The sequence below is a fragment of the Desmodus rotundus genome, chromosome 2 (genome assembly GCF_022682495.2).
Source record: "Desmodus rotundus isolate HL8 chromosome 2, HLdesRot8A.1, whole genome shotgun sequence".
Classification (NCBI taxonomy): Eukaryota; Metazoa; Chordata; class Mammalia; order Chiroptera; family Phyllostomidae; genus Desmodus; species Desmodus rotundus.
The window spans coordinates 157,659,713-157,681,173 of record NC_071388.1 but is presented as its reverse complement, the minus strand read 5'-3'; the positions used below and the strand labels follow the sequence as shown (position 1 = coordinate 157,681,173).

General features: G+C 36.6%; 1 protein-coding gene across 4 annotated transcripts in view; it reads right to left on the bottom strand.

The window, feature by feature from the left end:
• The window catches only part of UBR3 (ubiquitin protein ligase E3 component n-recognin 3), a 200,602-nt gene that overhangs the window by 13,043 nt on the left and 166,098 nt on the right, over window positions 1-21,461 (bottom strand). For all 4 annotated transcript variants that reach the window (XM_045196300.2, XM_045196301.2, XM_053918766.1 and 1 more), the window contains 3 exons: window positions 14,178-14,302; window positions 9,253-9,360; window positions 8,994-9,119 (listed from right to left, as the gene is read on the bottom strand). In XM_045196300.2, the coding sequence (XP_045052235.2) occupies window positions 8,994-9,119; window positions 9,253-9,360; window positions 14,178-14,302 (359 nt within the window). The remainder of the gene's footprint in view (window positions 1-8,993; window positions 9,120-9,252; window positions 9,361-14,177; window positions 14,303-21,461) is intronic.

Genomic DNA, 21,461 nt, shown 5'->3' with positions numbered 1-21,461 from the left:
TCAGAAAATGTATCATATAATTTCCATTCTTTTAAATTTATTGATACTTGTTTTATGGCTTGGCATATGGTATATTCTAGTGAATGTTCCATGTGCCCATGTGAAAAATATGCATCCTGCTATTACTTGGTGAAGTACTCTATAGATGTCAATTATATCAAGTTGATTGACAGTATTTTTCAGGTCCCATTTACCCTAGTTGATCTTCTGTCTACTTGTTATTGACTACTAAGAGAGAACACTGAAGTCCTCAGCTATAATCACGGATTTATCTAACTTTCAATTTTGTCAGTTTCTGCCTTATGTAATTTGGGGTTTCGTTGTTTAGTGCATGCACATTTACAACTACTATATTGTCCTGCTCTATTTAGAGAGGGCATTTATTTTCTAATGTAAGCCATAAAAATAGCAAGGCAATAGGAACCACCAATAGTAGAAAAACCAGGCAATCATTTTTCATCTTCTTCATGATGGAAATCTAACAATGGATAAAAATTCACAAAGATCTACATAAATGTATTTTTCCCCCTGGGATTCATAGGCTACCTCAAGATTGTTTGGCCTCTCTTATGAAGCAGACATTGAGTCCACATGTGGGTCACTAAAATGAGAGAAACCTGAGAAAAATTTATGAAAGAAGAAAAATTAAAGAAAAATTTCTCATTCTTCTACCACTTGGCTTGGACACAACAGATGAGAGTGGCAGATTATTCTAAGCAAATAAAAACTCATGAGATACTTATTTAAGATTAGATAAATTGTTTTCCTGATTGTCTTCATTTTCTAATTTTTTTTAAAAAGCATTATGTAACATATAGGTCACAGTAAAGAAAATATAATTACTCCATTAAGGAGTAATATAATTATTCCTTAATAGAGAAACTGCTCAGTCTTAAGAGAAATGCAAATTAAAACTACACTGAGCCCTAGCTGGGTAGCTCGATTTGTTGGGTTGTTGTCCTGTGCACCAAAAGGCAGTGGGTTCAACCCCCAGTCAGGGCACATACAGGAGACAACTGGGAGGTAACACATCAATGTTTTTTCACATCCATGTTTCTCTCTCTCCCTTCCTCTCTGAAAAATCAATAAACACAATCTCAGGTGAGAATTAAAAAAAAAACTACATGGAGACATAGTTTACCTAGTAAAAACATCTAAAAGTACAGATACATAGTTTGATGACACTCAAAGCAGACACAAGTACAGGGAAACGCTCACACATTACCGGTGCTAACCTAATTGGTGCACCTTCGGTGAAGGGCAGTTTGGTAACAGCCATCGAACCTACAAACATATGTAAGTGCTGACACAGCGAATCACTTCTCCAAATTTATCCTACAAATACAATCCAATCGTGCAAAATAATTCACATGTACTATTATTCATTGTGGTTATCACTTATGAACAAGCAAAGAACTAAAATAACACAAATGTTTATTAATAGGGAACTGATTAAATATATCCTGGTACATCAGACACCAAAATATTCTGAACCTGTAAACCAAAATAGAAAGGTCTACATGTATTGAATGCAAAATGAAATCTCCAAGATACATTCTAAAGTGAGAAACAAATTGCAAGCTGTTAAAAAATGTGGTAAAAAGGGGCTAAAACAATACACTCCTACATACTTTTTTCTTCTAGATGAATACAGAGAAAACTGATAGCACTCAACAGCTTTTGAGTGACTAAGAAAAGGGATAAAACACATTTTTTTATAAAACGTTTTTTGAATTTTGAAAAATATGAATACATTAACTATTTTAAACACAAGTACATTTTATCTTCTGTAAAATTATTACAGTAATATACTTATACTATTTTAAAACTAGAAAGTACAAAAAAATATTGTTTAAAAAGAAGTCTCTCAACCATCCTGTTCCCCGTCTATACAAATCTCAAACTTACTACTTACTCCAACTCCTAGGTAAGAACTAACCAAAACTGTTAATGTATTTTTTCAAAGTATTTTATATATCAACAAGTAAATATGAATGCCATTATTCCTCCCCATCATCATTTAATATAAGCACAGCTTGCCTTTGTTACTTAATATATTTTTGAGATTTTCCATATTAGCAGATAAAAATTTTCTATGCTTTCCTTTTCTGCAGAAAATTCTATGTATGAACAAACAAACCCCAGTTTATTCATGCCAGTTTCCCATTGATGGCTACTTGATGTTTCCAGTTTTTTGCTCTTCTAGTATGTTTAGTAACTATCAATAAATCAACCACTTATTACACTGTAAGAAATATCTATAGGTGGATTATTCATAGTTACACTGAGGTTGAAGAGTACAATATGCAATATTATAGTGGTTTTTACAGAGTTAATACTAGGAGAAAATTACTGGCACTCCTCAGAAACGGTGTGTGCAGCCAGCATGGCTCAGATGTGAATAGTGCACATTTGCATCCAGACTAAATGTGTTTAAATCCTGGCTGCTTTCCTTAAGAGCTGTGAATCTTGAGCAGGTTATTCATCTCTCTGTGCCTGTTTCCTTGTCTGTAAACTGAGGCTTATAACAGCTACCTCACAGTTGCTGTGAAGCTTAAATGAATTTAAATGAAAAGGCCTCACAACAGTGCTTACCATATAGTCAGCATAAAGAAATGTTAACTAGCATTATTATTTGTAGGGAAACTATTTTTGACAGACGACAGAAAAAGAAGTGAAGGAGATGTATCAGAGCAGTGGTTTCTACTTTGGAGGGGAAAGGTGGATAACATGTTCCCATGTAAGAATCTTACAACTATTTTCTTCCAAGAAAAATACAATACACAGATATTTTCTAAACAATACTATGGAATTCAAAAATTACCGGAAGTCCCTCTGTTAAGAATTCCAGAGTTAGAGGATAAATAAGAGTAAAGGTATTTAAGTAGGAGAAAAGATGAGAGAACCATATAGGTTACTATAATTAGCCCTAATATAATAGTAGAACAGCAGAAATAGCGTTAGACTAAGATGTTTAACTAAATTGCAGGCTGTCTGTTGTCAGAACACATACTAGGTACCATTCTCAGTGATTTCCCAGGCTTAACAAAATGTTTAATTAAAAAATGTATTGTTAAACTCTAGAGTCTCCTAGCTATTAGAAATAATCACTGAATTTAGCAAGGTAGCTAAATGTGGAAGAATAATGTTCAAAAATTCCAATTGGATTCCTACATTCAGCAACATATTAGAAAATAATTTTTAAATGATTCCGTTCACAATAAAAACAAACAAACAAAAAAAACATGCACAGAAAAGCATTCTCTTTGGGGTAGGGCACCAAAAAAGGATGCTAACACTTCCACTGCTCAAAATAATTCTGGACATGCATTAAGACAACAACAGAGTAATAAAGATTTGAAGGGAAGAAACAATTTGTTATTTTCAGATAATATAATAATAATTCACAGAAAACTTAAGAATCGATAGGCAAATTATTAGAATGAGAGAGTTAAGCAAGTGGCCAGTCATAATAACATACAAAAGTCAATAGTATTATTCTATACCGGAAAAAAGTAAACAGGATGCTATAGAAAATAAGATATTATTTAAAGAGAAACTAAAACTATAAAGCCTCTAGAATTAGCTTTCTAAAGAATGCTCCAGACTTTAAGATGACAATTTAAAAATTCTATGAAGAGCATTAAAAGAAGACCTGAATAAATGGACATATAAACTATGCTCAATGTCTTAAAACTATAAATCCAAAGCAAGTTTAATCTAATATCTTGTAGAATTTGGGAAGAAAATTTACAAATTGATTATAAAATGTATATATAAGAATATATCACATATAGCTAACCAAAAAAAAGAGAAAAAAAAATCCAATAATTTAGCAAAAACAGTAAGTTACAAGGAAAAAAAAGGAGGGGTACCCACCTTACCAGATATGTCTACAATAAAACCATAGTAATTAAAATAGCCTGTTACTAGTACAGGAGCAAATAGCTTAATAATATACAATAAAGAATCCAGAAACATAGAAACCTGTTAGTATCAAAAATCAGTGAGAAAAAGTTAGATTACTTTATAAATAGATTGTTTTGTAAATAGTGAGAATACTGTCTCATCAAATGGGGGAAAAATTAGATCATCACTTCATACCTTACTCTAAATTTCAGGTTGAATAAAAAAAAATCTAAAGGTAAAACTATAAAAATAATAGAAGAAAATACAAAATAACTTTATAATCTCAGATGGGAGAAGAATTTTTTAAGTAAGACTCCAAAAGCCTAAGCCATAAGGAGAGGGGCGGTAGGTCTGGCCGCATTAAATTACATGTGCTGCTCCACAAAGCTCAGTGCAGTCAAGCAAATGTCTCTGAAGAGATACCTGCAATGAGCAAAGCTGACAAAGCAGCAGCAAGATAATGACAGCAAACCCAATTTTTAAAAATGATCGAAGAACAGGAATGGGAAATATACAAAGGACATTTTAAAAGGCTATAAGCATATAAATAGATAACCAATTACATTTATAATTAGATAAATGCAAATTTAATTAACCATAGCATGCACTTCGCACCCATGTGACTGGCAAATACTAGTGCACTGGGTAAGAAGAGTTGCTGTCAAGCACAGGGCAGAAACCAAGAACTGTCATGCACTGCAAATAGAAACGTGAACCGTGCGCAGCCCTTTTAGAAAGCAAACAGCAGGCGGGTCATGGAACCAGCAATCCCACAACTAGGAATAGAAAGAGCCTAGAGAAAGTTTGAAGTACACAAGACATTAGGTTCATTGTGGCAGTTCACTTTTTCTGCGAAGCAAAGATCTGGATGCTCACCCGGGAGGAGTAAGTAAAATGTGAAATATATGTACACGGGAACACCACTCTGCAGCAATAAGAAAATCATCTAGAGCTACACCATTAGGTCTAAATGGTATCGTATTTAGTGGAAAAAAGTAAGAGAGATGCAAGGTTTATAGCACAACAGTTATACAAATTAAACAAACACAAAACAATACATATACAGTTTACGCTGACATACACGTTACTTCTGAGAAGTAATGAATAAGGTGCCACACAGGGAACAGAGGCACCACGCATGGTACGCCCTGAGCTGAGGAGTGTGACCAACTGAATTCCATGAACACACACCTCCATCCCCCATCCTACCTCTCAAAAATGAGAAGATAATTTCAGGTAAAGAAATGAACAATGGGACCAATATAAATATTCTCAGATGAATGAGGTAAATTCTACCTTTAACTGATTGGCTTAGATATTTAGATATACCTTTATCCTTCAATTTCCTCACTGTAAAATGAGAACCTATTTTATGGCCAGTTAACAAATAGCTGGTCATTATTAACTGCTTTGTAAGTATCTTTGAGCAAATACAGTGGAATATAGGTTCTCAAACTTAACTCATTCCAGAAAATTGTTCGAGAAGTGATTTGTTCAAAAACACAACCCCCTTTGTTTGTTGCCTGAAGAGATGTGTGACCGATCACACAGGTATCAGCATGAAGGGGCTGTTGGGTAGAGAACTGAGAACCAAACTGTTGTTAGACAACCAAGACTTTTTTCTTTCCATGAACAACTCGGTTAAGAATTGAATTGTTCCAGAACCAAAGTTTGACTGTAAATGTTTTGTCCTTTCTCCCCCAAATGAAGCAAAGGGGAACAAATGAATGATTCTTCAGTTAACTTTAAGAAATACAAAAGAAAACTTAAGGCAGGGGTGTCAAACTCATTTTCACTGGGGGCCACATCAGCCTCGTGGTTGCCTTCAAAGGGCCAAATGTAATTTTAGGACTGTAGAGATGTAACTACTCCGTAAAGGTGAAGCAAGAGCTCGGGGCTGCCGCCGGGTAGAAACAAGGTGTCAGACCGGATAAAACTAGGTGGAGGGCCGGATTCGGCCTGTGGGCCTTGTGTTTGCCACCTGTGACTTAAGGGAAAAATGTCTGATGTGTAGAGTTGTAAGTAGAATCGAAGAGAGAAATGGAATACATTTGAATAAAATATTTTTTGGATAAAAGTATGACATGAATAGGTGAAACAAAGTACTCTAAATGAAAAAAGTGACAAAAAGGAAAAAAATCAAATCCACAAAAGTAAGTTTAACAGTCACCTATCTACACCGTATCATGATTAACAGAAACAAAGCCAAAGTAAATACAGTGTAAGAGCAAGCAAAAACCTGTATATTTACATAGTACATATATTTATATATCATATATCTCTATATACATAGCATATATGTATTTAAAAACAAAAAAGATTACCCAAATGACAAAACTATAAACCAAAAGGGAGCAAACTTCTTTCTAAAGTTGTAATCTTACTTCTCTCACTTCGGTTGAATATATCCACTTAAACCGTCTAGCCAATCCCTCACCTTGAATATATGCAAAATACTTTCATTCAAGAACCCCACAAACCTGCTCCATGCTCCCTCCTTCTATTCACTGTACCGCAGAGGTTCAAGTCTCCCAGGCAAAAAACCCAAGTGCAGTACGACTCTTCTCCCTGGACCCTCACATGTTCAACTAGCTGTCAAGTGCTAGTCCATCTCTGAAATCTCTAATCATTCCCTATCCTCTTCTATTTCTAATACAGTCAAACCTCAGTTCTCAAATGTCTCCCATCTCAAACAATTTGGTTCTCAACAGCTCTTTCTGTTCCTAGTCTTCCAATTCCTCATATCCCACAAACTATATCAGAATGAAGTCTTTTCTTAAATAAAATTTGAATTACATCACATTCTTGTCCAAAATTTTTCAATGCTCCAAATTCTCTTACGTGAAATTCAAACTCCAGTACCATTTCACTGTAATCTACCTTTCTGAGACTGCCTCGCACTACTTCCTTTCACGCATCCTTGTTGATGCATTTCTTCCTTGGTCTAAGCCCGTCTGGGGTTCTACTACAGGCACCGCTGTACACCCAAACCCCAGACCAAATTTCAGTGCCTCCACGTGTTTTCTATGCTTTGGTAGAAGAATACCTTCCAATAAAAACACATGAAAAAATAAACCGTAATGTAAAAAGAACATAAGAAACAACAATCTATGACTTAAAATGTGAGGAAAGGAAAATTGATGAAGTAGTTGACTTTGGTTAATCTCCATGCTTGAGGATGTCCTATGCCTCCTCATATGAAAAAGAAAAGAAATACACTTTTAAGTTAAAATTTAAAACTAAATAATTATGAAAGAAAATAATAGGTGATTTTTTTTGATGAGGAGGTAGAGGTAAGAGGGATAAAAAATATTTAATGAAATAATGGCCAATTTTTTCTAAGTTGATGAAACCTGCAAACCCACAGATCTAAAAAGCTTAGTTAATGTAAATCAGAGGAAACAAAGAGGCCCATCACTGGAATTCTCAATAATGTTAACGTGCTAACATTATAATACTACAGCCTCAATTCTTCAGTTAAGATGACAGTTTTAAATTAATATTTAGAGTTGATGCAATTCCCCCCAAAAGAGAAAGAAACATCCCAACAGATTTTGGTTTTTGGTAGAAATTTCCAGGCTGATTTAAAAAATTGTGGAAATGCAATGAATAGCTAAAACTGCCTTGAAAAAGAAGACAAAATTTGAGGACTTACTTACACTGTGTGATTTCAAGTCTTACTATAGAGGTCTGGTAATTACCTGGAGTTGTAGGCAAGATCTCATTCGAAAGAAAGACTCTACTGATAAAGCATGTTTGAAAATCCCAGAGGCAGTGTCCTGGGCCCCAGGGGAAGGGAGAGATTAAAGGAAGGAATGACGAGGCATGTAAAACTGTGCTGCGACCAGAAGGTGGTACCGGTAGGGACAATAACACAGATTTTGTGGGGTGAAGGAGCGAGTGGAAAGTAAATGTAGGAGGCTGGTACAGACAATTAGAAATAGAAGGGAAGGGCGTAGAGCAATGGCCTGGTTGGGCAGCCCCTTTCTCATGCCCACGCTCACTGTCATTAATCGTAGGGATGACTTCTTAAGTTAAAGGTACTTTGATTAAAGCTGCAGTCTTCCAGGGAGCTACTTGACTTGACACGATCTGGACGCCACAGGTCTCTCACCTTTATCCACCCTTCCAGTGACTACAGAAGAGCTTAGAGACAACCCTGACGTATGGCTGGTTAAGTCACCGTTATTTATTTTAGAAATATTTATATTTTTAAAATCACTTTGGCTTTCCAGTGACTGAATTACTGTTAAAAAAGAAAAACCCCACTGCTTAATTTAATCCCTACTTTCTGTTTAAGGAACTAATCCCAGGATATTGGTGCAATACAGTGACATGAAGAATTTTTGAGTATTTTAATTTGTTAAAGATCTTATAAATCTAAATATAAAATTTGGGGGACAAGTGTGCAGAATTTATCTCAAGTCACTTCATAAAAACCAAAGAATCCCAACTATTTAATGCGATGGAGGGGAAAAAAAACCAATCAGCTTCTTAATTGTGATATACTTCAGGCTTCAAAAACCATAAATATGATAAATATCTTAACTGCCACATCAAATTCACTGGAAATGAATGGCAGATGACACCAGAAACATAATCTGATAAGCAGCGTTTGCTTTACTTACCTGCTTCTTTCCTCCCTGTCACTTTCTTGCCAACTCACACTGACCAACAGTTTTAAAAAATAGATTAAACCAGTGATAATTCATTCATCCAAGTTTTGATGTAACCAGCCACAAATCGAAATTTTGCTGTTCTCAAATTATAGAAATGCCATCATATCTTCAAATAACCAGCTTTCAAACCAACATAACTTTTAAAAGGATATTAACAGCAGATAATTAGTAATAAATATACCAATAGAGATAGTGATAAATAATACCAATATGAACACTATAATCCTGTTAAAGAATTGGGCATTTACTAGCACTGATCTAATCCAAAACTGCTCAAATATCAAATATCAATAACATCATAAAAATGAGTGGATATTAACAAATATAAAAAATAATAATAGTAATTATTCTATTTATTCCTTTGAGTTAGACTAAAGGCTCCCTAATCTCTACCCCAAATTATACCTGGCAGCTGGGTAAATCTTCCCCAAAAAGGTGATGCTGAAGAAGGCTGGTGATTCGGAGGAAAGGTAAACAGAAGTCCTGTAAGTATTTTTCCATGGATTCAGGAGACCAAGAAATAGGGCTAACCTAAAGTTACAAAAACAAGAGTTGAACAATTCATTCTATAATAGACATAGCCTTAAAAATTGTATTCATAATGGCAACAAAGTCTAAATTTTTAACTAAATAACCACCACATCTGATCTTAGAGAGAGCATACCATTGCACACTCCTGAGTTCCTTCTTCATGGTACAGCTTTCCTTTAGACAGTTCACTTATCACAAAGCTCAGTAATACTTTATAAGACTTTTCAGCATCACACATATTCTAGAAAAAAAGGAAAATATTAGTTTTATTGGTCACTGAATTTACAAAAAATTAACACTGAAAAGAATACTTTTTAATGAGTACAGTATAATTACAATTACATTTTTTCAAGTAATCCTCAAAACTTGTACACAACAATATATCCCTGGATTCACAATAGACTTGGGTAGATAATTAAATACTTCTTTAAAAGAGAACATATGAATTATGTAATGTATGTATAAATAAACATGTAAATCCAGAGATTTTTATCCAGTAATTCCCACTCCTGGAAATTCCTCCTAAAAAATAATCCAAAATTTAAAAATACCTACATGCCTAAGGCAGTCAGTACACCACTAACAAGAATTGAGTACATGCTGGGGAATATGACTTGACCCTGAATTTTTACGCACTGGTAGCCTAGACCACGGAGATTGTTATTTGATGGTATTCAGTCTTTCCTATAGTGCCTCACTGTTTCGCATGTTATTGCGCTCTCTTCAACTAGACTGTGAATTCAAAAAGTCAGGAACTGTGCTTTGTATTTTGCATGAATCCCTTTCCATAATAAAAATCTGAGCAATAAATACCTAATTGATGACATTTATTTTCGGTCTTGGAACTTCCCTTGCTGTGTCTTTTGATAATCAATTCTTTGCATTATCTTGAAATCACTCCTCTATCCTTTCTGCCATGTTCACTCAGCCATACAATGTTTTTGTGTCCTGATTTTTAACTATAAAAACATCTGTGATATTGTATGTTAATTATGCTTTAATTAAAAATCAGGTCTCTTGGCTAAACTCTTCTCAAATTAAAAACAAAGAATATTAGATAACACAATCATTTCTTTTTAAAAAATTTTTGTTATTCAGTTACAGTTGTCTGCCTTTTCTCCCCATCCCTCCACCCCCACCCCAGCCGAACCCACCCCCCTCCCCCACCTCCACCCTCCCCCTTGATTTTGTCCATGTGTCCTTTATAGTAGTTCCTGTAATCCCCTCTCCCCACTGTCCCGTCCCCACTCCCCTCTGGCTATTGTTAGATTGTTCTTAACTTCAATATCTCTAGTTATATTTTGTTTGCTTTTTTCTTTTGTTGATTATGTTCCAGTTAAAGGTGAGATCATATGGTATTTGTCCCTCACCGCCTGGCTTATTTCACTTAGCATAATGCTCTCCAGTTCCATCCATGCTGTTGCAAAGGGTATAAGCTCCTTCTTTCTCTCTGCTGCGTAGAATTCCATTGTGTAAATATACCATAGTTTTTTGATCCACTCATTTGCTGATGGGCACTTAGGTTGCTTCCAGCACTTGGCTATTGTAAATTGTGCTGCTATGAACATTGAGGTGCATAGGTTCTTTTGGATTGGTGTTTCAGGGTTTTTAGGGTATAATCCCAGCAGCAGAAGTGCTGGGTCAAAGGGCAGTTCCATTTTTAGTTTTCTGAGGAAATTCCATACTGTTTTCCATAGTGGTCTCACCAGTCTGCATTCCCACCAACGGTGTACTAGGGTTCCCTTTTCTCTGCATCCTCTCCAACATTTGTTTGTTGATTTGTTTATGTTGGCCACTCTGACCAGTGTGAGATGGTACCTCATTGTGGTTTTAATTTGCATCTCTCTGATGGCTAGTGATGCTGAGCATCTTTTCATATATCTCTGGGCCCTCTGGATGTCTTCCTTGGAGAAGTGTCTGTTCAAGTGCTTTGCCCATTTTTTAATTGGGTTGTTTGTCTTCCTGGAGTGGAGTTGTGTGAGTTCTTTATATATTTTGGAGATCAGGCCCTTGTCTGAGGTATCCTTGGCAAAATATGTTAAATATGTTTTCCCATACTGTTGGTTCTCTTTTAATTTTAATGCTGTTTTCTTTGGCCATGCAGTAGCTTTTTATTTTGATGAGGTCCAATTTATTCTTTCATTTATGTCCCTTGCTTTAGGGGACGTGTCTGTGAGGATGTTGCTGCATGGAATGTCTGAGATTTTCCTGCCAATGTTTTCCTCTAGGACTTCTATGGTGTTACAACTTATATTTAAGTCTTTTATCCACCTTGAATTTATTTTTGTGTATGGCGTAAGTTGGTGATCGAGTTTCATTTTTTTGCACGTAGCTGTCCAGATCTCCCAACACTGTTTGTTGAAGAGGCTATTTTTGCTCCATTTTATGCTCCTGCCTCCTTAAGACAATAATTTCATACATAAGAAAGCCTTAGTAAAGCATATTTTATACACACAATATTTGAATAAGCCTAAGAGTAGGCTCATAAAGCTTAAGAAGAAGATTTCTGAGACCATGCATGAAAGAACTGGAATCTAGACCAGAAGGACTCTATGAGAGAAGTGACAAAGACACGTGGGTTAAATAAAGGAAAGGATCAAGGTTGAAAGATGCAACAAATGCTGTGTTGGGTACATGCTTTGTCTAAATTGTAGTGCTTCTTTACTTTAACACTTTGTGGTGACAGATCCTTCGAGGACATGCTATGGTCCTACTCCCCAGCCAAACAAAACAAAGGAAAAGGACCCCAGATTAAGAAATTCTGATATAAAGTCTCTTTTAACAGATATTCCCATGAACCAAAAAACCCACAATTAATACTAACTGTAATGATCATTTTCCCAACACAACTGAACCTCATTGTCAAATTAACTCTGCTGTCCATTCAGAAAATACGTATTTCTATTGCCCCAGGGCAGATTAGGTCTGGCAAAAATCTGTTTTCACTGAAATTATCATACCTGAGAATAGAATCGTAGGGATGGAATAAATGAGACTCAATGAAGAAAGAAAAGAAGAAAAGGGATGAAAAGAAAAGAAGCAAAGTAAGAAGGAAATGAGTAAAAAGGAAAAATGAATGATATAGAAAACTAAACAGTTACAGAAGTCACAATGACACACTTCATTACTCATAAATACAGTTGTTGCTAATATTTACAATATGCTACATATCTAAATGTTTAGATCAACTGCAGAAAAAGCTAGTAACATAGCAAAACAACCTCCAGAATATTATAATTTTTGTTTTCATCCACTAAATAAATTTATGTGGCTATAAACTTCTAATTTAAGTTCTGATAAGAATTTGATTCATAGTAAATGTTTTATGAAGTATTTTTAAAATAGCTAACGTTCATCTAATCAAGAAAGAAAATTAATAGATGTTACCGAAATCTATTCAAGTTCCTTCCATCAGATTTACAATCGTCTAATTTTCTGTCTTAAGGTCTCATTTTTGCAGTTTGATGAATAGTTTAGAAGCAAATTATATCAGGAAATGTTTTAAAAGTGTAATTTTTCATTATAAGACAGTTTACTAAGAATATGTAAACAATGACACAGCATAGAAACCTAATATACTTGATTTGAATACTAACAGTACAGATATCAGATTTGAGTGTGTTCAGAGAATTGAAAGAATGTTTAGAAAAAAAGAAAGATAATTGCAGAATGAAAAATTATCCAAGAATCAACTAGGAACAAAGAGGGAAAATCACTGCAGAAGAGACCACTTTGAGAACTTAAAATAACAGAGTTTTAGAAAGAGAGGCACTCATATAAATCATATATTCCAAATTCTCATTTACCTTTGAGAAAGCTGAGGTTCAGAGAGTTTTTATGTCTTGACTAAAAAAGTAATATCTCCATTTAGTGGCAGGAGCTTGGCCTAGTACTCAGGTTCTCAGGGTTCAATGGCCAACCACCCATGCCCCTAATTAAGACATAATGAACTTTATGATGATATCATACTAAACTTTTGTATACATAATCATGATTTGAGAGTAAACTGGTGATTAAAGTGAAGGATATGTTGAATACATTTCATGTATTAATAATTAGTTTTCTATCCTTTGATACAAGTAGATATGATTTTAACAGAAACTTTTCAATGAGGTACAAAACCTCTTTAACAGTTTATAAGGCAATCAAAAGGTTTAATTTATACTATGCCTGTAATTTTTTCTACTCATTTCCCCAAATAAGTATTAAAGTAATTTTCTTATTTTAAACTATCTCCTAGCCAAACCACTCAGTTAGTTCTTTGATTCTATAGTATCCCATTTGTTCTCAAGCCACTGAAAATACTCAACATTTAACTAGACCTTCATAATTTTTCTAAATTGTTTACATAATTTTAACTAAACAGAACTCCTTTAAATTTGCTAAGAACTTATATGTATTCTAACATGGGAAAAAAGCAGAAAAAGCTACAATTAAGAAAAGGTTAAGATTTTTGTTTTTAGGTTTAGTATATTTTATTTTTAAGCCTATACAGTACTTGAGAGGCAAACTTACAGTCCCAATAGTAAAAAAAAAAAAAAAGCCTGAAACAAAATCTAATACATCAAACTTATCAGTAATCAAGTTATCTCAAACATAACAGTAGTATTTATACACAATAAATTTCTAATGCATCTTTAACCTAGGATTTTTAAATTTAAAAGTGATGAGTAAAAAGCCATCTTTTAATTGTGACTGGGAATATGGACGAGAAGACAAAAAGATGACAGATAAGTAAAATAAGAAAGTCTGCAGGCAGTTTTTTACTTCCTCACCGTGTTAGCACAATATTTGTAACTTCTCTAAGTTTAAGTCTTGTAGCAAAAGCAAAACAAAACTTCCCAAATATAATGGGATCTAAGCCAAGGTTTAGATATAGATGCAGAAGACCTCATTGTATACATTTTTAACATTTTTAACCTGAAGGTGTTCCATTTCCAATTAAAATCCTATGAATAACTCATTTTGTCTTTCAAACACTTTATGTCATTCATTCATACATCCAATTTAGATGAGTTTACCGAAGTACTAAATGACAAACTCAGACAGGATGCTGACCTTGTTGAGAGCCCCCGCGTGTTTCCAGGCCGACCTATCTTCCTCACTGCATTTCACCGAAAGTGCCGCAAGCGCTTGTGTGTACAGCAGAGTGAAAAGCACCTTCACAATGCAGGTGAAGTGGTCTGTAAGGAAACGAGAAGGTCGTTATTTCTTTGGAACCTAGACATTTTATACTCAAGATAATTTCACAAATACCTGCGTTTCCTTGCTTGTGTAATTGATTTTTGTTCAATTAGTCAATAAAATGAGGTTGTAGTATGATAATGTATTTTCTACTCAATAGATCTGAAATTATGAAAGCAAATTCCTTTATTCATCCACCGAACATGTAAATGAGAGGCGTTTAGCGCAGTGGAAGATGTGCTGTGTCTTGGAAGACCAGAGTGCTAATGCCAATCAACCTTGGAATAGCTGTGTAACCTTGGCAAATCCCCGTACGGGACATCATGTTCTTAACGTCTGGGAGTCTGAGTGCTTAAAACCGATACTTCATCTACTTCTAACAGGATGTACATCCTATAAATAATAAGGTAATATAATGTAATACAACATAATACAATACCATACAGAACTTCTAAAATTAAAAAAAAAGAAATCCCAGTATTTTAGGTACTCTGAGTTTTAAAACTCAACAAAAACTACATCAGTGCAAAAACAGTAGTAATAAGAATGTAAAGTGCCTGGTATGTATTAGGTACTTCGTAAGTGGTAGCTTAATAGTCATAATTAATATTTATAAATGCCTAATAACAGAAAATTTCCTCAAACGTCTCATTCAACCCTCAGAACAGTCTCAAATGGACAATAAGCTTCAAAAGGATGGGCCAGTGGTAACAAGCGAGTAAGTACCCAGGTATTTGAACTCATACACACCATTCAGATTCAGTATGCCTTCTGTTTATGCCATTCCCTATAAATGGGTATCACCATTTAACCAGAAACTGTTAAGTTCAGAAACTTGTAGATATTCTTGATACTTTCCTGTTTCTTTCTCCCCACATTAAAACAATCTCCAAATCCTGCCAATTCTACTTTAAAAACATCTCCCAAGTCAGTGCCAACACCCTGGACCAGGCTTCTATCCTTTCTTGCCTGGACCTCAAATCTCAGCCTAAGTAGTTGTGTTGGGGTCCCCAAGACCACTTCTAGGTTTGGTGATTCACTAGGACTCAAAAGACTCAGTATATACTCCTATGATTTATTACAGCAAAAGGATACAAAGTAAAACCCACAAAGGGAAAAGGCTTATTGGGTGAAGTCCAGGGAAACTTTCAGGGTCCTCTCCCAGTAGGCCACACAGGATATGCTTAATTCCCCCAGCCATGAGTTGTGACACCTGTGTGAAATATCTACCAAGAAAGCTCATTAAGAGACTTAGTGTCCAACATTTTCATTGGGAGGTCATCGAGGCAACCCCTGCCTAGTACCTGCCAAATTTCTAGACCCCCCCAAAGGAAAGCAGGAATGCACAGCATCAATGTCTATACAGTTTAGTGGCACAGTGAACCACTCTTTTCAGTTCTAGGGAGGTGGAAACCCTCCCCGAATCAAAGTTCCCAGATGTCAGTCGAGTGCCAACCTTACGCGCAGGCCTTTCAGAGGACAGCAGTCAGGCCTTCCATGGTAAATCTTTTCTGCACAGTGATTTACTCACATCACCTCCTACATCCCTGCCATCTACTTTTTAAATTAAACAGACTGATCTTTTTAAAAGAAATATCTGGCACTTTCCACTGTGTCTCAGTACAAGCTAAAGCTCTTTCCCTCCTCAGCCTGGCTACTCTTAAGTTAGTCAGGTGAAATCTTAAAAGTCACTACCTAAGGAAAATTTCCCCTGATTTTAAATTGTGTGAGTGTGTGTGTGTGTGCCTCTCATCCATGTTGGTGTGTGAGGGCAGAAACTTGACATAAGCTGAGCCAATCAGAATACCTGAGATTTTTCCAACTGGAGGTAAAGGGAAGGTATATAAGTAAAGATGAGTCTGGAGGTACCAGAGGTCATGTTCCTGGTCTATGGCAGAGACTGTCTAAAGCAAGACTGAATGAAGCAGGTCCAAAGACAGCCAAGATGGCAAGAACCCTGCTAGCCTCTGAAGCTCTAGTTCTGGTCATCCCTAAGACTACCTCCAACTCCTATAGTTTGGTTAGATGAGCCTATCAGTGCTCTTCCTTTGTGCTTATAAGCTAGCTCTAAGTGGGTTTTTAAATAGCCTAATACCTAGATACTTACACCAGGATACAGACAATAAGGACTTAGTCTGAATAGAGAGACAGACAGGTGGCTGCAAGCATGTTCATGGTGTAATGGGAGAAAATGGGAGAAGGAACTAATACAGGCTAAAGGCAGGGCACAGAAAAACGATAAAAGCTCCTGCCCCAACCAAGAGAGTTAGTCTTGAATGATGAAGAGAAATCAGTCATAATAAGAAAGGTAGGGATGAGAGAAAGAGAAGGGGCAGAGGAAGCCATTTGTACAAGGATCACAAAAAAAAAGCCTACGACTTACAAGAACAGAACACTGTCCGGGCAACGAGACTACAAGTAGTGATTTGTGAGAGATGAAGCTAGAAAAGCACTGTTCACACTGACCACCAAAGGTTGCAAACTAGAAGCTACCTTTCTGAATACAGCACGCAGAAGTGTTTGGTTTGCCTTTAGCCTGTCTGGTTTTGTTTTGTTTTGTTTTGTTACTTTTACAAGAACTATCCCATTGTGTTACTTTTATGAGAAAGAGGATATTTCTCATTGAAGTCCAGAATCTAACTTACTCTTGAAAAACAGGAAGATCTGGCACAGACTTATAGAGAACAGGCTGACAGCTAACGGGGGTAGGAAGCTGGGTGGGGGTGGGAGGGCACTGAAGGATTGAGCAGGAAAGAAAAAAAAGAAAAAACTCAGGGGCACAGACAAGAGTGTGGTGATTGCCGGGGAAGGGGTTGTGAAGGAAGGTGGAGGAGGGTATAGGGTATAGTTGTTTTTTGCTTCCTTATATTCCAAATCACTGATTTGATTCTCAGCTTCATCTACTCTACTATTGTTTCCTTGTAAATAGTTCATTATTTCAATTAGTGTATCCTTCAATTTGACTGGGTCTTTTTTATGCTGCTAAGGTCCTCATTAAGCTCCTTGAGCATCCTTATAACCAGCGGTTTGAACTCTGCAGCTGATAGATTGCTTATCTCCATTTTGTTTAGTTCTTTTTCTGGAGTTTTGATCTGTTCATTTGGGCCATGTTTCTTTGTCTCTTTATTTAGGCAGCCTTTGTTTCTATGCATTAGGTAGAGCTGCTATGACTCCATGTCTTGGTAGTGTTGCCTAATGTAGTACGTGTTGTAGGGTCCAGTGGCACAGACTTCCCTCTCATCTGAGTAAGCTGAGTAAGTAAGCTGAGTAAGTAAGGTGTGCCCTTCACGTGGGCTGAATATACCCTCCTCTTGCAATTGAGCCTTGATTGCTGATGGCAGGTCAAGGGGAGGGATTTACTCAGGCCAGCAGCTGCAAGGACTGGCTGTGACCACTGACACCACAACCTCCGCCCTCTGTAGAGGATCAGTAGTGCAGGTACAGGGTGGTAGTACTATGTATGACATGGTATATAGCTGTCCACGGGGTGGTGCAAGCTAAGGTCAGCCCCTACCTGTGTTCTGCCCGGGCCCCCCCTGCATGAGCTATAAAGTGATCTGCAAATAGCTGCTACTTGTACTGGGCTTGGAGGTTCCCAGGCAAAGCCAAGCTGTGAACCTAGGCTGGCTGCAAGTACCAGGCCTGGGGCCACTTAGCAAGAAGTATCGGGGCTAGGGGATCCCTGAGGCTGGCTATTGCTTGTTTGAGAGGATTTCAGAAGTTGTGATGCATGAGCCAAGACCAGCCATTCACACAGAAAAGCAGCTTGGGTGGGCCTGTAAGTTGGGTAGGATGGAGTCTCTTGGGATCTCCAGGACAGGGCAAACCGTGTTAGTCATGTTGATGGAGTCTCAGATATGTGCCCCCCTGCTTGCTCTGTGGCTCTGTGGCAGAAGGGTTCAGAAAGGGACAATGGCCTCCCTTTGCTTTTTGTCTGGGAGGTAGCTGTCTCTCAGCTCTCACCTTGATGCCACACACTTTAGTTCCTCTCTATGCCACTGGTGCCTACCCTGGTGCTGGAGCTCTGAAGAAATGAGTCTGCATAAGACCATTCTTTGTAGCCCAAAGACCTGGTCTGTGGTTCTGGTGTGTGGCTGGGACTCCTCACCCCCAATATACCCCTCCTGAATTTCTATCATCCTCATGTGGGATGTGAGACCAGCCCACTCCCTGTGTCTACCCCTCCTACCAGTCTGGATGATGTGGTATCTTTAATTACATAGTTGTCAGACTTCCATTCACCTTGATTTCTGACACTTCCAAATGATGGCTGTTCTATAGTTTGGTTGTAATTTTGATGTGGTTGTGTGAGGAGGCGAGCCATGTTTACCTATTCCTCCATCTGGACTGGAAGACTCCAAATTACTTTTTAATTAAAAAGAACACATTTAAAGCAATGACAGCTACTATAAGCATAATTTTACCCTTTTTTGGTTATAGCAAACTAATTTCTGTTTTTAATCATATTGTCTGCCTTGATCATCATCATTTTTAAAATATTTAAACTGGCAGTTTAAAGTCACAGCTTAAGTTCTCGCTTTCACTCATTCATTTAACAAGTATGTATGTATTGAATGTTATCATTCAACACATACATACACCATGTATAAAATCGTGTACAAAATCAATGTCTTTTAGTTACTTAGAAAAAATGTAAGAAATCACCTAGATGAGATGTCAACAGGTTGCTATCTTCCAAGGTTGCCATAGAGATCAAAGCCCTTCAAATACAATTATTAAAATTTAAAAAGGAGAAAAACAATTGTACATACATGTATTAAAAAAAATTCTGCTATCAAAACACCTGAGGGTGAACAGAGGAAGACCAATGCTTATTTGAAATGCCTTAGAAGCAAAGAGACTTTAAATAATGAGACAGGTTTTAAGTTTTATAGTGCTGCTGCTTGACAGGAAAAAGAAAAGGGATGGGGCAGGGAGACATGATATTTAAAATGGAAAATTTTGGTGAGAATTAAACTACTAAATAGGTGCCACATCCTCCTCCATTACACTATTTCAGATAAAGTCATCATTTTTATACACAATTCACTATTTTTATGGATTTGAAATATTACCACTCATGAAATTAAAATAACTTTTTAAATAGTCATCATATGTAAATCTTTGTCTATACATCTGATTTTTCTTCACAAGATAAAATTTTTAAAAAGGAATAAATAGTTCACAGGATATTGACATTAACTGAGACAACAGCTTGACGCTGGAATGACACCAACAACATCTAAATAAACCATATATTCTTCTGCGGCTAAAGCATAAAAACACAATGTGAAAATTTAAAAAACCTATGCAATGGTATTTGTGCCAGATAAACAAGAAAGCAAACAAGATTCAGTTGTTTGCATAAGTTCCTTTCCCATAAACTGTTTTAGTTAATACAAAATGCTTCAAGTTTATTTTAGGACAAGGTAGAGTATATATAAATAAATGAAACCCTAAAGGTAAAAATCATACAAATAAACAGGACATAATCTGAAGACAGTATCAGACATTTTATTCTTTCCTAAAATTACCATAAAAATTTTTTATTAAAACATACCATTCCAGCCCTGGCCAGATGGCTCAGTTGGTTGGAATGTCATCCCATACACCAAAAGGTTGTGGGTTTGATTCCCAGTCAGGGCACGTGTGGGAGGAAACCTACCAATGGTTCTTTCCCACATCAATTCCCTTTCTTCCTTCCTTCTCTCCTTCCTTCCTTCCTCCCTCCCTTCCTTCCTTCCTTCCTTTCTTCTTGCCTCCCTCCCTCCCTCTCTCTTTTTCCCACTTTCTCTCTCAAGTCAATAAACATATCCTTGGGTGAGGATTAAAAAAATATTATTCCATTGCTTTTATAAAACTCTGTGCACATATCCACGCAAACAGCAACTCCTCTAAATCTTCCCTTTTATGATCTGACTTATTAACTAACTACATGTACTCTCTCTTCCAAAAGTTCAGTCTACAACAAAAATCAATTTGTGATATGCTTTTTTTGTGTAAGTTTGAGTCTATTTTCTCTTTGATAAGTGAAGATCTCAGTTTAGTAAGACTTCCTTTGCCTTAATCAACACAGAACTGAGAAAACACTCCAAGTCCATGAAACAACTAATGAGGTAGGCAATGCTGTCCTCTTGAGTATAAATCAGGGTACTTGAGGTTGGAGTCTAATAAAGTGCCCACTATCTCAAAGAATACTACAGAGAAGCAATTATAAACATTCAAATATACTTGACTATAAATATTCAAGTAATAACTTTCTTTAATTTCAAAATAGAAAACAATTTACCAGAAAAATAAGTCAATCTGACATTTAACACATCCAATCCACAAATATTTACTGAGCCTATTACGTACCAGGTAGGCACTACAAATACGCCTAAGATGGTACTCATCCTAAAGGAACTGATAGACTAAAGAAAGAGGTATTTTTAAAACTCTACATTATGACAATTAGTGTCAAAATAGAACTATGGACAACTTATTATTGGAAAGGGGAAAGGGGACATCCAGGGGAAAGGGGACATCCAAGGGAAAGGCTTCATAGAGGGCAACACTTCGGGTAAAAGACCACACCTAGAGTTACTAAGTGAATAGTGGATAAACAGCAAATAATCAAACATGCTCAAAACTCTCCTATCTTAAAAAACAAACAAAAAATAACCTCTTGGATTATATCCCCATGTAGCTTCTGTTCTCTTCCCAGATTCACTCTTAATAATCCTGTTTACTATTTCTGCTCTCCTGTCCCTTCTCATTTCCCATCCCACTATAATCTGCTTGACTCTACAATGACTCGAAAGCAATTTCCTCATTGTTATGCCTTATATTTATTTGTCCGTCAACTGAAAAACGAATAAAAAAATGTGATATATTTACAAAATGGAATATTATTCAGCCAAACTAGGAATGACATACACCAGAGGTCCCCAACCCTGGGGCCATGGACTAGTGCAGGTCTGTGGCCTGTTAGAGAACAGGAGGGGAGGGGAGGTCACCTGAGCTCCACCTCCTGTCGACCTCTCTTCCACGGTCCACAGTGGGGGGTGAGTAGTGGGGAGCAAGTGAAGTGCCTGAGATCCACCTCCTGACCGACCTCCTCCTGATCTCCGCCTCCTGTTCCCCTGTCCTCCCCCCGCTCTGCCAATCCATGGTCCC